Genomic DNA, 18642 nt, shown 5'->3' with positions numbered 1-18642 from the left:
TGTGTGTGTGTGTGTGTGTGTGTGTTTGTTTGTTTTCTTTTTTTTTCTCTGAAGGTCAATTGTGAGTCTTAAAATTTTATTCCAATTTTTTATTTTAAGTTGCATAATCTGTCTTTGTGTCCATACAGAATTACATAATTTCTAATAACTGTTAAAGTATCTTATTGGGTTCATTTAACCTTTATCAGAAGTTTTGAAGATAAAATTTAGAAAGTCTTTTTTCAGCTGAAATAATTATAGGATAGTGCAGAGAACATTTGTTTACAGGAGCTCGATTCACTTAAAAGAGAACTGGAAAGACTGAAGTCTGTTGAACAGGCAGCTGGACAAGTCCAAGCTCTTTCAGAAGAAAACCAGAGATTGAAAGATGAAAATGAGAGGCTGCAGATGGTAAGATCTGTTACTTGAAAGTAATTTTCCTCCAGATTGTGCTTCTTCTATTGGATGTGTCTTACTGAATTTAATTAATTTTTCTACACCACCTGTATATGTGTGAGTTTAGATTCAAGGAGTAAAGGGAATGATAGGATAAGCCTTGTAGAACTTAAAAAAGGACATGTGTGAAGTCAGAATTTTTGGCTAGGTAACATTCAGTACCATGTTGGTTCACCACATGCATTGATTCCTCTATGCCATGATATCTACAACATAGTTGAGATGTTGGATGTATCCCATTACTTGCAGGTTGCCTCTTTTGTGTGTGCAGTTCTAAATGGCAGATATCAGGTAGATATTTAGACTACAAACACAAAGACATACAGTTGCATGAGTAAAATTTGCACATTTTATTGTAAGATATTGAGACATAGGCAAAACTTACAAAGACAAATACTTTAAGTTAATCTGCTGGATTTACAATGGTTTTCATCACTGCATAGTGTCGTTAGTTCTGAATGTTGCTTCTGGTAAATGATGTATGTGACCCTGGCACTGATGGCAGTCTCAAAGGTGGAGCAAATATTCCACCTGTTTTCAATGTATCTTATGTATGTGCACCTACTTACAAAGAGGCAATGAAGGAAACTGTTTGCTCTGTAGAAGATGTAGCTATTTAAACATACCTGTCTCTTCGTATATAATCCCATCCTTCTGTCTTCCTGTGAGCGATGGAAAATACAGAGTGATGTAGAGTCTGATGATGACCAGTGAGTTATCATACTCAGCTGCTTTAGGAGCAGTGCACTAGCAATGTTGTGTTCAGTCAGCATGAAAACTATCAGTTCTGCCAAAACTTTCATACTGTGTTTGTGTAGTATCATGATGGATGATGACATGGGGAAGGCCTATTCTTGATGGAAATTATGGAGTTGGACAGGTGGCTGTGGCATACAGCAGGGTCCAAAACACCTCACAGCATTCACCTTCAGAATTCATGGAAACATGTACTACAAAATCAGAAATGGAGCAATGGAATGGAACAATGACAATATTATGAAAATTAGAGATTGGTACTCACCATATAATGAAGATGTTGAGCTGCAGACAGGCACAACAAAAAGACTGTAAGCTTTTGGCCAAAAGGCCTTATTCTGAAATAGGCTAACAAACACAAAAAGACACACACACACACACACACACACACACACACACACACACATAATTGTCTCTGGTGGCTGAGGCCAGACTACAATCAACTAAGCATTATGTGAGAAGCAACCTGTGTGGTGAGGGTGATGAGAGGCTGGTTTAGTAGGGGGAGGGATAGCAGGGTAAGGATGGGGAATGGAAAAGTGTTGAAGTGCTGCTTATGGGAGCATATGGGGATGTGATGGAGAGGGTAAGGCATCTGGTGCAGTCAGGAGGCTAGGCAGTGGATTGAGAAGGGGGAGAGGGGTGAAAAAGGAGAGACATAAAAAGATTATGGGTGCATTGGTGGAATAGAAGGCTGTGTAGTGCTGGTGTGAGAACAAGAATGGGTGAAGAACTGTGACTGACAAAGGTTGTGGAAGGGAGTGGAAGGGGTGTTATGGGATTGTAGGATATGCAGCAAGAAGAATTCCCACCTGTGAAGTTCAGAAAAGATGGTGTTTGTAGGAAGGATCCAGGTGGCACAGTATGTGAAGCACTCACTGAAGTGAAGAACATTGTGTTGGGCAGTGTGCTCAGTAACTGGCTGATTCAGTGGTTTCTTGGCCACAGTTTGTCAGTGGCCATTCATGCAGACAGACAGCTTGTCGGTTGTCATGCCCATATAGACTGCAAAACAGAGGATGCACCTTAGCTTCCAGATCACATGACTGCCTTCACAGGCAGCTTTGCCTTTGATGTGGTAGGTGACACTTGTGAATGGACTGAAGTTGATGGTGATGGAAGGATATATGGGACAGGTTTTCAATCTGAGTATATTACAGGGATATGAACCATGTGACAAGGAGTTGGGAGCATGGATGGACTAGGGATGGGCAAGGATATTGTGTGGGTGCAGTGGATGGTGGGATACCATTATGGAAGAGGTGGGAAGGATAGTGGGTAGGACATTCTCCAGCTCTCAGCTTAAAAATGTCTAAAGAGCTGCAATTTAGGCGTTTATCTTTTCCTATGTTTTCTTTGTATATTTCTAAAATGTCATGCTTGTTTCCATTTAAGAAGTTTAAGCTCACATTATGTAAGAGTAAATTCAGGAAGTCTGAATCACACTTTTCATTTATTCTGAACAGTCAACTATACAGCTCTTGGAAGCATCAGCATCCATTGATGCCCCAGGAGGGTAGTCAGTTGCATATGTAGGACTGTCACTTTTATATTTTATGCCTTCAGTTAGTCTTGCTACAATGGGTGGGATGTGTACATGCTGTGTGCAAACAGAAGAGGAACTGGCTGCAATTCGTGAATAACTGAACATGCTTTTGGCTATGATCAGTCATCTTCACGCTGTTGTCTCAGGATGTAGCTGTGAGGGAGAGCCTTCTGCACCAAATGGCACACCTCAGGCATTGCTTGTTTTGGCCATGGGCTCTACTACCAAGGCACCTCCTAGTGTATTTGTCACAGTGGATCTGCCCTCACAGCAGAGTGAGTGATGGGTGGTAATGCATTTGTGTTGCCCTAGGTGGATGGCCAGTGTAGAGACTGCTCGTTTAGCCTCACTCAGTCATCCTGTAGTGGACAGGTGGCTGCTCATTCAGCAGGGTCTGAACAGGCACACAGGGGGAGGGGTTTACTAATTATCAGGAGCTCCAATGTTAGGCACATATGGAGTCCTTTAGGCATATAGCATTTAGGGCTGGAAATAAAGACAGTGTGCTCCTAGTATGTTTGTTGAGGGGCTTCATTCAAGAGATGGAGGAGGCCTTGCCTGTGGGTATTGTGCATGCAGAGCATAGTCAGCTGCATGTTGTGGCTAACATCAGCACCAACAATGCCTGTCACTTGGATTCTGAGACCATTCTCAGTTCATACAGATGGTTGTCAGAAGTGGTGAAGGCTGCTCCTGGCCTCAAGTGTGGAGTCCAAGTAGAGCTCGCAATTTGCAGCTTTGTTCCCACTGTTAATTGGGGTACTTTGGTTTGCAGCCAAGTGGAGTGTCTCAACCAAAGGATTCATCTGCTAGGTGATGGTCTTGACTGCAGATTTCTAGACCTGTATTATTGGTTGGAAATTTGTAGGACTCCCCTTGATAGGTCAGGGGTGTACTACAGGAAGGAAGCTGGCACTCAGGTAACAGAGTACTTGTGGAGTACACATGAGAGTCTTTTGCTGGGTGATAGTTTGAGGTACTCTGATGAATTCTCACCAGACAGTGTGCAACAAGAGAAGACAGACAATGTTCAGAGTAAAAGCACTTCAACTGTCAAAATTTTATCAGTAAATTGTCAAACTATCTGCAGCAAATTTCCCAAATTTACTGCCATCCAGGAAATTATTCTTGGGTCTGAGCACTAGCTGAAATCCAAAATGGAAAGTGCCAAGATATTTAGCAAGTCATGCACCATATATTGTAAAGAGAGATTAGACGCCATAGGACAAGGAGCATTCATTGTAGATGGGGGGGAAAAAAAAAAAAAAAAAAAAAAGAAACTTGTCTCTATTGAGGTCAAAGTTGAGTGGGACAGTGAAGTTCTCTGGTCACATATAACAGGTCTAGGTGAAACCAAGTTAATTGTTGGCTGTTTTTAGTGGTCACACAGTCCTACAATGAAGTCATTCAAGCAATTTGGTCCTATGTCAAAGCGGTAGGTGGATCAAAACAAAATGTCCAGACACTCTGTGACCAAAATGGTACTGAAACAGAGGATGACAGACTAAAGGCCGAATTACTAAATGTCTTCTTCCAAAGCTGTTTCACAGAGGAAGACTGCACTGTGCTTCCTTCTCTAGATTGTCGCACAGTTGACAAAATGGTAGATATCGAAGTAGACGACAGAGGGATAGAGAAACAATTAAAATCGCTCAAAAGAGGAAAGGCCGCTGGTCCTGATGGGATACCAGTTCGATTTTACACAGAGTACGCGAAGGAACTTGCCCCCCTTCTTGCAGTGGTGTACCGTAGGTCTCTAGAAGAGCGAAGCGTTCCAAAGGATTGGAAAAGGGCACAGGTCATCCCCGTTCTCAAGAAGGGACGTCGAACAGATGTGTAGAACTATAGACCTATATCTCTAACGTCGATCAGTTGTAGAATTTTGGAACACGTATTATGTTCGAGTATAATGTCTTTTCTGGAGACTAGAAATCTACTCTGTAGGAATCAGCATGGGTTTCGAAAAAGACGATCGTGTGAAACCCAGCTCGCGCTATTCGTCCACGAGACTCAGAGGGCCTTAGACACGGGTTCACAGGTAGATGCCGTGTTTCTTGACTTCCGCAAGGCGTTTGACACAGTTCCCCATAGTCATTTAATGAACAAAGTAAGAGCATACGGACTATCAGATCAATTGTGTGATTGGATTGAGGAGTTCCTAGATAACAAAACGTAGCACGTCATTCTCAATGGAGAGAAGTCTTCCGAAGTAAGAGTGATTTCAGGTGTGTGCAGGGGAGTGTCATAGGACCGTTGCTATTCACAATATACATAAATGACCTGGTGGATGACATCGGAAGTTCACTGAGGCTTTTTGCAGATGATGCTGTGGTGTATCGAGAGGTTGCAACAATGGAAAATTGTACTGAAATGCAGGAGGATCTGCAGCGAATTGACGCATGGTGCACGGAATGGCAATTGAATCTCAATGTAGCGAAGTGTAATGTGATGCGAATACATAGAAAGATAGGTCCCTTATCATTTAGCTACAAAATAGCAGGTCAGCAACTGGAAGCAGTTAATTCCATAAATTATCTGGGAGTACGCATTAGGAGTGATTTAAAATGGAATGATCATATAAAGTTGATCGTCGGTAAAGCAGATGCCAGACTGAGATTCATTGGAAGAATCCTAAGGAAATGCAATCCGACAACAAAGGAAGTAGGTTACAGTACGCTTGTTCGCCCAATGCTTGAATACTGCTCAGCAGTGTGGGATCCGCACCAGGTAGGGTTGATAGAAGAGATAGAGAAGATCCAACGGAGAGCAGCGCGCTTCGTTACAGGATCATTTAGTAATTGCGAAAGCGTTACGGAGATGATAGATAAACTCCAGTGGAAGACTCTGCAGGAGAGACGCTCAGTAGCTCGGTACGGGCTTTTGTTGAAGTTTCGAGAACATACCTTCACCGAAGAGTCAAGCAGTATATTGCTCCCTCCTACGTATATCTCGCGAAGAGACCATGAGGATAAAATCAGAGAGATTAGAGCCCACACAGAAGCATACCGACAATCCTTCTTTCCACGTACAATACGAGACTGGAATAGAAGGGAGAACCGATAGAGGTACTCAGGGTACCCTCCGCCACACACCGTCAGGTGGCTTGCGGAGTACGGATGTAGATGTAGATGTAGATGTAGAATGTCTATGGCCAGTAGTGTGCAAATACTCAGATAACGATTACTAGTTGGAGATGACTCGAACCTACAGAGCAGGTACAGACAGGCAGACAATCATGTGAAAGTACCTTTGAACACATTTTCAGAAAACTGTCTTAAGCAGATAGTTTGGCACCCCACAAACAACAGAAATATCTTAGACATTGTAGCTACAAGTAGGCTGGACCTTATCGACAACATCAGTACAGAAACAGAAATTAGTGATCATGATGTCATTATAGAAACCATGATTACAAAAGGTAATAAATTAGTGTTGAAGGCTACGAGCATGTTTCTGCTAGTAAGAGCAGATAATCAGTAGTTACCATCTGACTTAGACAGTGAACGGATATCATTTAGTTCCAGTAAGATGGATGTAAAGGAATTATGGGCAAAGTCTAAGCAGATTGGAAATGGAATTATGTGCCTAGTAAGCAGATAAAGCATGGAAAAGATCCACCATGGTTTTATAATGAGATTCAGAAAATGCTGAGGAAGTAGGGGCTGTTGCACTCTTGATTCAAAAGAGCATGTGCAAATGATGACAAGCAAAGGTTAATAGCATCTGTGAAAAGATCAGTGCATGAACCACATAACAACTATCACCACCATACCTTAGCAAAAGATCTGGCAAAGAACATGAGAAAATTATGGTCCTATGTAAAATCGCTAAGTGGGTCTAATGCTCCAACCACTCACTTGTTGACCAGTCTGGCGTGACAGTTGAAGATAGCAATACGATAGCCAAAGTTCTAAATTTCACATTCGAGAAATCATTCATGGAGGAGAGTCATATAAATATACCATCATTTGACCATCAAACAAACACCTGTTTGAATGACATAGTGTTAAGCATCCCTGGCATGGAGAAACAACTGAAGAAGCTGAAAATAAATGTCACCAGGTTCGGATGTAATCCCAGTTTTGGTTTTCCAAAGACTACTATGTCATGGCACACTCCATCGGTGATGCTCGAATTCAGTATGCCTTGATGACAGTCTCCACTGTCACAGGCATATGTTCTGTCAGGTGCTGGAAGGTTTCTTGGAGAATGGCAGCCCATTTTTCACAGAGTGCTGCACTGAGGAGAGGTTTTGATGTTGGTTGGTGAGGCCTAGCATGAAGTTGGCGTTCCAAAACATTCCAAAGGTGTACTGTAGGATTCACATCAGAACCCTGTGCAGGCCAGTCCATTACAGAGATGTTATTGTCATATAAATAACTACTCTGCCACACGCTATGAATTATGAACAGGTGCTCAATCATGTTGAAAGATGCAATTGCCATCCCTGAATTGATCTTCAACAGTGGAATGCAAGAAGGTGCTTCAAACATCAATGTGGGCCTGGGAAAACATGACCACATCATAACACCACCACCTCTGAATTTTACTGTTGACACTAAAGGCACAGGCAGATGATTTTCACCAGCCGTTTGTCATAGCCACACCCTGCCATTGGATTGCCACAGTGTGTACCGTGATTCATCACTCCACACAGTGTTTTCCACTGTTGAATCGTTCTTAAGTTGCATTTGTTTGCTGGTGATTCTGTGGTCTATGGTAAGGTGTCAAAGTTGAGTAAAGTGGGAGGGTACAAGATGACTTAGACAAAATTTCTAGTCGGCATGATGAATGCACAAAAATGTGAATGTATGCAGAAGAGTAGGGAAAACAAACTCATGATGTTCACATACAGGATTAGTGGTGTCCTGCTTGGCACAGTCAAGTCATTTAAATACCTGGGTATAATGTTGCAAAGCAATATGAAATAGAACAAGCATGTGAGGATTGTGGCAGGGAAGGTGAATGGTCAACTTCAGTTTATTTGGAGAATTTTAGAAAAGTATGGTTCATCTATAAAAACTAATACTAAACTCTGCCTTAACAGGCCATGAAACCTCAATGGTACTGACTGGCTGCTATGTAATCCTCAGCACACAGGTGTCACTGGATGCAGATATGGAGGGGCAAGTAGTCAGCACACCACTCTCCTGTCCATATGTCAGTTTACGAGGCTGGAGCCACTACTTCTTGAACTAGTAGCTACTCAGTTTGCCTTACAAGGGCTAAGTGCATACCACTTCCCAACAGTGCAAAGCAGACCTGATGGTCTATCCTGGTCCAACAGTGCTTAACTTAGAAGATCTGACTGGAACTGGTGTTACCACTGTGGCAAGGCAGTTGATGGTTCATCTGCATACGACACTAGTGCGACCTATTCTTGAGTACTACTTGAGTGTTTAAGATCTGTACCAGGTTGGAGTAAAAGAAAACACTGCAACAATTCAGAGGTGGGCTGAGTTGATGGTTCATCTGCATACGACACTAGTGCGACCTATTCTTGAGTACTACTTGAGTGTTTAAGATCTGTACCAGGTTGGAGTAAAAGAAAACACTGCAACAATTCAGAGGTGGGCTGAGAGATTTGTTAGTGTTGCAGATATGCTTTGGGAACTAAAATGGGAATGTCTGGAGGGAATGCAACATAGTTTTCAAGGATCACTACTGAGAAAATTCAGAGAATCGACATTTTAAGCCGACTGCAGAATGATTCTGCTGCCTTTAACATGCATTTCATGTAAGGACCAAGAAGGTAAGATATGAGGATTTAAGTTTCATATGGAGGGATATAGTTAATCTTTTTTCCCCCATTCTATTTGCAAGAGGAACAGAAAAGGTAATGACTAGTAGGGGTGTGTGGTACACTCAGTTACATGCCAGATGTTGGATATTGGAGTATGGCTCTGAGCACTATGGGACTTAACATCTGAGGTCATCAGTCCCCTAGAACTTAGAACTACTTAAACGTATCTAACCTGAGGACATCACACACATCCATGCCTGAGGCAGGATTCGAGCCTGCGACCATAGCAGTCGTGCGGTTCCTAGGATATTGGAGTATCTAAGTATGTGCAGATGTAGACAAGAAATAATTGAAACCCTGTCAAACTATGTTATTCAGTTGCAGCTTGACTGTGGGTGTTTGGGAGGTGGTGGATAACTGGAAAGAAAAAGCTTTGGGTATCTATATCTGTACAAGGTTGGGAAAGTAATTACAGTCTGTGAAAGCCTCAGTGAGACCCATTGATATATTTGAGAGGGATTACTTGTCACTAGAGATGCAATGGCTACAGGTTGCCAGGCTTCTTGTTGTAGAACAGGTGGAAACTGTGGAACTGGAGGTATTTCTGGGGTGGGTAAATTCCATATGGTGCAGGTACTGTTGTAGCCATTTTGAGGTGGAGGTGAACAATGAATAACCCAATAGGGTTGAGTAGGACCAAGTGAAGTGAATGGGGGAGATGGTGTTAAGGTTCTGGAAGAATGTCTGTAGGGTCTCCTCACTCTCTGTCCAGTCCATGAAGATGTCATTAACGAATCTGAAACAGATGAGGGGTTTGGGATTCTGTGTGGTTAGGAAAGATTCTGCTAACTGAACCATGAATATGTTGGCATAGGATGTTGCCATACTGGTGCCTGTTGTCGTACCACAGATTTGTTTGTAGACGATACCTTCGAAGGTGAAGGAATCATGGTGTGAGGATATAATTAGTCATGGTGGGCAGGAAGGAGGTTGTAGGTTTGGAATCCATTGGACATTCATGATGCGCATTTGCTCACAATTTTGCCTCAGCGGGCAGAGGCAGTGGTCATGTGTGTGAGTAGCTTACGTGTTCAGCAGACTTTTGGTTGTGCCTATCTGTGACTCAACATCTCCACTGTAATCTGTCGTTTTCATAACGTTGTCAAAACTAGAAATAGGATGTACATCCACAGTCAACAGGAGGCTGCAATTATAGTACTGATGATCATGGTACCAATGGTAAGATGATGGCAAGATGTCCATTAAATAAGTCATTGATGGTTGCGATGGATGCTACAGCAACATCTGATATGGCTGCTAAGTGGATGGCTGTGGCAAAGGTGGTCAGGTGTTGATTTTCATGGGTGTTGCACATTCAGATGACCTGTGTTTCTGGACCTCTACAACCAGGAGTGGCTGTGTACTGACAGTTAACTAGTTTCCTGGAAGCATCTCTAAAAAACGTAAATCTACAGTGTATGTACAAAATCAAAGTTGGTTTTGGTGTCATTGGCAAGTGCTTGTTTTGACCTGAATTGTATAGTTTGCTGGTCACCTGTGTGGCTTATTGTACACTTGATAGACTTGATCATGTTAGTAATTTATTTATTTATTTATTGAATTTTCCTCTGAAACAATGTTCTACGCATTAAAATGTGATGAGATTGACCATGCAATAGTTCTTTATTTGTCTGCAAATGGAATTGTATAGTAAGTGCTAAGAAGTAATGGTAGTCCATTTTACCATATACACAAGCATAAAAATCAGACATTAGAGCCTTGAAAGTGCATACTAAGTGTGTGGTTTCCCATTTGACTGAGGAGAGAATGGAGCCCTCTTGATATGCCAAATTCCAAAATGCACCAGCAAAATTTATATGAAGACATCACCAAAAACCTTTTGGTAATGTACAATTGAAAATTTTTTAGTGTAGTTCTGCCTGGTTTTCTGTGCAAATGTGGCTGTGTGAAGTCATAATTTCAGTTTGTTTCCCATCCCAGCTAGCTGCAATGTTTGTGTGCTAGCTGTTTGCTTTCAACTATATACCAATGTCTTCCACATAAAATATGTGAAATATTATGCTGTAATAGTGTGTGAATAAAGACTCTAGTTCACTCATTTGGCATGCGTAACAAAATTATGACATTTTTTAGAGAAAAACTATTGCTTTGCGCTTGATATTTTTGAACCAGCGATTCTGGAGCTGAATTCTTATTATGAGGACTACCCTTAGAATGAAATTTTTGAGCAAATGTACTCACTGAACATTTTATGATGCATCATTGATTTGCTGATGATCTGTGGAGAAAGCTTACAGAACTTCTGATTCAGAATGATTTCTTTGAATACAAGATGCTTCTGAAGCATAGGATTCTGGATCAGTGTGAAATGGCAATTGAAACACAGTGTCTGTGTATACATATTTTGAAGTAGGATGGCAAATAATATCATACTGGCAACTAGAAAGAAGTAGTGACCAAAACTGCAGCTTGTGAGCCATTCAATATGATATATCTTTTGCTGGATGGAACAGTGCTGTTAGTGGTTTGTGATTGGTAACAAGAAACAAATCTTGTATCATGCAAATTCTGATGAAACTTGGTAACTCAAGAAATGATTGCCAATGCTTCTTTTTCTAACTGTCTGTATTTTTCTTTAAATTTGTTTAAAATGTTTGATGTAAATGCTATGGGGCACTCAGTTTTGCGAACCACGTATTATAAAACTGCGCCGATGCCATTTGAAGATGCATCTACTGCCAGTGTCACTGATTTCTTTGGATCACATTATAATTATATATTACAAGTTTGAAGAGTTTTTTTTAGCATTATAGACTCAATTTGAAAGCAACTTTTTTTATCCATGATTTGATGCAACAGTGCTGCTTTTTCCTGTTTGCTTTTTCTAGTGATTACCAGAAGATATGCTCATTAGCTTTCTGAGGTGGGTTTCAGGATGCCAATTTGTGCCAACCATTTGATTCAGTGGCTACTTAATTTCAAATAGTATGTTGTACTGGTACAGGATGTGGCCTTTAGAATCTAGATATGGCATTGTCTAACTTGCTATGTGCATTGAAAGCTTTTAGATAATCAAGTTTGCCATCAAACAGTTGTTGTTCAATTATGTCAGCAGCTCGATAATTGGACAACTTTGAAACTGAATAAGCATTTTGTGGGTTTTCTCGTCTTTGCATGTAATTTTTTCACAGATGTCCAGTAGACTCAAAGACCAGAATACACATTGTAGCTAAAGTATTTGAGCTTATAATGTGACACAAAAGAAGAACAAATGAAAAGAATTACTTTCTCAAGTATGTTACTTCAGTACAAAAAAGAAAGAATAATTAAACACTTTTTCAGCCTTTAAAAGGAAAAGAAAATAAGCAAGTGCTGCTGTTAGTTTCTGCTGCTGGTTTTTGGAAAAAAAAATCTTTCTTAATACAGGACTTCTGTCCTATTAAGCCAGCTGGGATTAGTTAACTGCCACCAAGTACCTCACAATTGTGTCAATGAGTCTATCTGGTGGATGTCTCAGTCCTATGAATGTTTAAATCCGATCTTAATTGCTAGAGGTGTCTATTCTGTCTGCAGATATGAAATAGATACTTTTGCTACAAACACAAAGAAAACAGTTGCATGGGTAAAATTCACATAGCTTTATTTAAAATATTTACATGTAGCCAGAGGTAGAAAAATAAATATTTACCTTTATCTGTTGGATTTAAAGTGGTTGTTTCATTGAATAGTGTTATTAGTTCTGTATACTTGCCTCTAGTACATAACTGATGTCTGTGGTGTCCACATCACTGGGTATCCTCCAATCTTTCGTGTATGTTCTGTGTGTCTTGGACATGTCTTTTCTGTATACATTGACATATAAAGAGGTACAGAATGATACTGTTTGTTCCATTCTGAACATAGCCTTTTATGGCCAGCTCAATGTCATTTTGTAATGACACCCATCAGCCTTGTGACAGAGTGAGCCCAGTGCTCAGTGTGGTTATGATACTTGGCTGCCTTTGCAGTGGTGCACTTTCAGTTTTTCAAGAGGGTTCCTGTGATGATGCACTGTAATATTCTTCTGTTCCCAAGCATGCTCAGTTGGGTTCATGACAGCAGGTCCCTAAGGCCATTCCACTTGCTCAGTTCCTTCCAGCAAGATTATGTTCATGAGGTGGGCAAGGTGTACTCAATGGGTGTTGTCTTGAAAGATAAATTCATCATGAAGTATTGGCTTTAGGGCTGGATAATAGGTTGGGTGATATTGTTTTGATACTGCATGGATGTCAACAGGAATGACTGACCCTCCTTCAGGCAGAAGACTTGGACCTGCATGCCTGAGATCTGAGAAATGCATTGTTTCTCGAAGCCTCCACACTCTTTTGTGATGATTGGCAGGCATCAGACAAATCCATCACTCACTGGTAAAGTGAACACAAATTTTTTGATGCAGGTTCTACTCCAAACGTTCTGTTGTCTGTCCTCTTTATGTACTGTGATAATTTGTATTGTTATTTGTAATGGGTGCCTAGAGACCAAATTGATTGTGTGAAGATTGTGGCACATCCAAAATGGCAGAACACAAAAACCATTGAATTCCTTGCAGAGTACTCACACACCATAATTTCGACTTAGTGATCATCAGTATGTAGCGCAGTGCCAGATGACCATTAAAACTGGTTTGAAATATACTGTGTCTTTCAGTAGTGGTTGAATTTTTAAATGACACCATCACTTTAAGGATGAGTTCTCATGTTTACAATGTTTACAACACTTCTTGATAACACGATTTAAATTTAAAAAGACCCTTTAAGGCATGCTGGCAGCTTCATCAGTGCCTACATGCTACATTGCCGCATCTTTTAGACACACCACATTTTACTGCAATACACTAAATATGCACATATACTTTTATCTCCATTGCACAAGTCACTTTACATAGTGGTTTCTTGTGGTAAAAGAGTCTTAGCAATGACCTGCACAAGTGATTAGCAGCGGAAAAAAACTGTTTAGGAGTTGTTTGTAGATTAGTTATGCTAAAACAATCCTTTATTTATTACTTCACTTTTAACCACTTGTAATCTGATGCAAGGTTAACAGTATTTTGGTTATTTTATACACTGCACTTGCAAGTATTACTCAAATGTTCAGCACTATGAAGTTTGTCTTCATCTACTTTTGTATAGATACTCTTCAAGCCATAATATGATACACAGTGAAAGTACCACGTGTCACTGCTAGTCATTTTATTTCTAATTTGGTCCACAAATGGTGTGAAGGCAGACTTACTATCTATTTGCCTCCCTAAGAGTTCTAATATCTCTTACCTTGTCCTCACAGTTCTTGTGAGAAATTACATTAGCAGCAGTAGAATCATTCTTCACTCAGATGTGGGTGTGTAGTCTGTAAAGTTGCATTTCATGAAAATAACTTCATCTTCTATCCAGGAATTGAACTTGTGAAGCATCTTCGTAACACTGGCATGTTGATCAGATCTGCTGGTAATGAATCTAACAGCATGAATCTGAACTGCTTTATTGTCTTCATTTAATCCAACGTGGTGGAGGTCCCAAACACACTAGCAGTTCTCAAGAAAGAATCACACAAGTGTTCTACATGTGGTCTTCATTGCAGATGCCTTACAATTTCCTAAATCTCTTCCAATAAAGTGAAGTCCACTATTCTCCTTCCCTACTACAGTCCTTACATACTCATTCCATTTTGTATTGCTTTGCAACATTACCCCTACATATTTAATTCATATGGCTTCATTAAGCATCACACTGCTAATAGACAAATTCAAACACTAAAGATTTGCTTTTATTTATCATTTGCATTAAGTCAAATTCATCTACTTTTTGATCAAGCTGCCACTCATCACATCAACTAGAAACTTTTCAAAGTTATCTTTATCCTACTACACTCACTCAGTGTTGATACTCACCTTTATACTTTGACGTCTTCAACAAATAGCCATCGACTACTGGTTACCTTATCTTCTTGAAAGCCAAAACAAAAACAAATAGGATACAAAGCCCTGTATACTTTAATTACAGTACCCTTTGGAAAGTTACTTGCAGAATCCTTGTGGACACTATACATGCCTTCGTTTCTTCAAAATTTATTTCCAATACTGAATATTTCTTTGCTTTTCCTTTATTATTTTAGATATTAATACATACATTATATTGAGCACTAGCTCAGTTATTTATGCAGTGCAAGTAACATAAAAATTGAAAATAAAATAAGTTTCATACAAAGATCCAATCTTACAACACTCGTGTAACCATTTCATATCTTTGCACTATGCCAACTGCTGCCTTCAAATTATGCTGTCATAAATGGCTCATGCCTTGCCCAAGCCACTATGCTATACTGCTTTTTTTCTAACCACTTGGCCACTTGGAGCTCCCACTTCTGTCACTTTCATTTCTGGTCAAGTTGTACACACACCATACATTGGACAAAATTGCTGATGGTGAGATACTAACAACTGCTTATCTGTTCTTTCCCATGTAAAGTTTTCAGGAAATGTGTTCAGAACTACTTCACCAGACTGTCTGTCCATTCAATATGCAATGGAGCCATGGACATCCCTGTCTGTACTCCGTAGGTCACAGTTGCCTCCAACTAATACTTCATGATCAAGGTATTTCCATGTTGATGGGCGTAGACTTTCTTTGAATGATTCTGCAACTGTTACAGTGGATTCAGTTGACTGATAAAGACATCTGGCGATTAACTTGGTTCACCTAGGCCAGGTAATTATGTCCCGGTAACTTCACAGATATGTGTACTCAGTTTCAATGTCAACAGGGACAAAATTTTTGTCGATTGCAATGAACACCCACTTCTATGGCATCCAAGCTGTCTTTCTGATTTACATTCTATCCCTTGTTAAATCTACCAACTGGAAATTTTTGATCAGGATCTCAAATTATTGCCTAGCCTAAAAAAACCATGTTCACACCACAAGTACTCTGGAACCTGAGTAGATGCTTCTAATGTGTAGTGCACCCTAACTTATCAAGAGAATTCTGAAAGATAATGCAGACTGCCTTTGCTTACAGGAGCTGGATTCTTTGAAAGATGACCTGGAAAAACTGCAGTTAGCTGGACAGGCAGCTGAGCAAGCCCAGGCTCTTCAAGAAGATAATCAAAAACTGAAGGATGACAATGAGAAACTGAAGGATGACAATGAGAGGCTTCAGAAAGTAAGATATGAGTTTTGGCAGTGCATTTTATTCAGGGTGCATGGTTTGCATTGACTGTGTCATGCAAAATGTAATAACACTGCTTTGTCATCTCTAGAAGAAATTTAGATATTGTATTATAATCTGGGCATCATTTTACCTAATTTAGAAGATGAGTAGCTTTTTCATTGGTAGTTTTCATATAGTACCAACGATTATCAATACATAATATCATTCTTTTCTTATTAGGCTTAAACCAATGTACATTGTGAATAATTTAATGTATTGTGCCACAACATCTTCTTTATTGGGTACATTCAAGAATGCTTTACCACTGTGCTGTAGATATCTCTTCTGACACTTCTGGTTGGCTTTGGAACACCCAGGTACTTATTTTGTTGTACTGCTATATCTCTCCTTCAGTCTCCCTGTAGCCCTTCATTGTTTCAGTAGCTTATTTGGATAAATATCTGTTTTTGCTGTTGTTCTCCTCTCATCAAAGTTTATCTTATTTTGATTCTTCCACAATGATGTCAAAGTACTGTACCATGTTTTACATTGGCATATCAGTTAGCATATGCCAAGTAAATGACATGCACAATATATGCACAGAGGAAGGCAGAAGATATCCTGGAGATAGTAGAAATGACAATTAAATTAATTTTTTTTGTGTTGATAATAATAGTTGTGCAGAAGTACTTGAGAATCAGATGAGGTGAAAGAGATGATCTAATTCTTATGAACACAGAAGGCTTTAGTTGCAAATTTGTTTGTGAATGTAGTTTTATCCATTAATATATGAGTATCAGTCCATGTGCATAAATTAGTCTGCAACACAAGGACTATATTACCAATAGTAAACATTTGTTATACAAAGCCTGACAGCATCTTCTTCTATTTATTCTTCATTTTATTCTCTCCTTGATGTATATAAATTCAAGTTCTCTGCTTGCTTTTTTCTGTGTATTCAGGCTAATCTGGGGAACTACTGTAGAAAATTTGATACTATTTCTACTAATAGGTACTTTGATTTACAAGAAAGTTTTTTGTGTATAATTTGTAAACATTTAGAGCAAATCTCCAGAGCTATGATGAATTTGTAAAGCATCACTTCAAGACTCATGAGACAATAATCTCTTGGATTCACAGCTCTGTGCAATTCAATGTAGCTATGGCTAAATGAGAGTGCACAAGCCCCCTGCATGTACTGAAAACTGAAGGAACTTGTTTGGTGCAGAGAACTCAACATGGATGCAGCTTAATGTAATCAGATATTATTTGTTTGGGCACTTTCATACTCAAATTAAGCTACATTGTGTGTGCAGCACTCAATAATGTAAAGTGCACGAACCAATAAGTAACAGCATTGCTCATAAATGTTTGTGGATTCATGAGCTTCTTAAAGAATGAAACAGCCAAGGACATGAACTTCTTGACACCTTAAAAATAAAGGGTGGATTGGCATTCAGAAACTCCTAACAGATGTCAGAATCTCCTAGTGGATGACTAGAGAAAATTTTGAAATACTTACACACACTATGTGATCAAAAGTATCAAGACACCTGGCTGAAAATGACTTACAAGTTCATGGCACACTCCATTGGTGATGCTCGAATTCAGTATGGTGTTGGCCCACCCTTAGCCTTGATGACAGTCTCCATTGTCACAGGCATATGTTCTGTCAGGTGCTGGAAGGTTTCTTGGAGAATGGCAGCCCATTTTTCACAGAGTGCTGCACTGAGGAGAGGTTTTGATGTTGGTTGGTGAGGCCTAGCATGAAGTTGGCGTTCCAAAACATTCCAAAGGTGTACTGTAGGATTCAGATCAGAACTCTGTGCAGGCCAGTCCATTACAGAGATGTTATTGTCATATAACTAACTACTCTGCCACAGGCTATGAATTATGAACAGGTGCTCAATCATGTTGAAAGATGCAATTGCCATCCCTGAATTGATCTTCAACAGTGGGATGCAAGAAGGTGCTTCAAACATCAATGTGGGCCTGGGAAAACATGACCACATCATAACACCACCACCTCTGAATTTTACTGTTGGCACTAAAGGCACAGGCAGGTGATTTTCACCAGCCATTTGTCATAGCCACACCCTGCCATTGGATTGCCACAGTGTGTACCGTGATTCATCACTCCACACAGTGTTTTCCACTGTTGAATCGTTCTTAAGTTTTAGAACCCATTATGTTGTCTTCGATGGAAAGTGTTCATCAGAGACTTGGGCATCATTAGGAGCGCCCCAGGGAAGTGTGATATGTTAGGACAGCTGTTATTCTCTATATTCATAAATGATTTGGTAGTCAGGATGGAACGATTTGGCAGACAGGATGGGCAGCCATCTGCATTTGTTTGCTGGTGATTCTGTGGTCTATGGTAAGGTGTCAAAGTTGAGTAAAGTGGGAGGGTACAAGATGACTTAGACAAAATTTCTAGTCGGCATGATGAATGTACAAAAATGTGAATGTATGCAGAAGAGTAGGGAAAACAAACTTATGATGTTCACATACAGGATTAGTGACAGGATTAGTGGTGTCCTGCTTGGCACAGTCAAGTTATTTAAATACCTGGGTATAATGTTGCAAAGCAATATGAAATAGAACAAGCATGTGAGGATTGTGGTAGGGAAGGTGAATGGTCAACTTCAGTTTATTTGGAGAATTTTAGAAAAGTATGGTTCATCTATAAAAACTAATACTAAACTCTGCCTTAACAGGCCATGAAACCTCAATGGTACTGACTGGCTGCTATGTAATCCTCAGCACACAGGTGTCACTGGATGCAGATATGGAGGGGCAAGTAGTCAGCACACCACTCTCCTGTCCATATGTCAGTTTACGAGGCTGGAGCCACTACTTCTTGAACTAGTAGCTACTCAGTTTGCCTTACAAGGGCTAAGTGCATACCACTTGCCAACAGTGCAAAGCACACCTGATGGTGTAACAGTGCTTAACTT

At 40.1% G+C, this 18642-nt stretch overlaps 1 protein-coding gene across 1 annotated transcript in view; it reads left to right on the top strand.

Annotated features, from left to right (window-relative positions):
* The window catches only part of LOC126278029 (putative leucine-rich repeat-containing protein DDB_G0290503), a 567177-nt gene that overhangs the window by 216600 nt on the left and 331935 nt on the right, over nt 1-18642 (top strand). The window contains exons 5-6 of the mRNA XM_049977802.1: nt 268-390; nt 15554-15697. Coding sequence (XP_049833759.1) covers nt 268-390; nt 15554-15697 — 267 coding nt within the window. The remainder of the gene's footprint in view (nt 1-267; nt 391-15553; nt 15698-18642) is intronic.

Source organism: Schistocerca gregaria, chromosome 1 (assembly GCF_023897955.1).
Source record: "Schistocerca gregaria isolate iqSchGreg1 chromosome 1, iqSchGreg1.2, whole genome shotgun sequence".
Classification (NCBI taxonomy): Eukaryota; Metazoa; Arthropoda; class Insecta; order Orthoptera; family Acrididae; genus Schistocerca; species Schistocerca gregaria.
The sequence above is the reverse complement of the archived record's forward strand: the minus strand, read 5'-3'. Positions and strand labels throughout refer to the sequence as shown.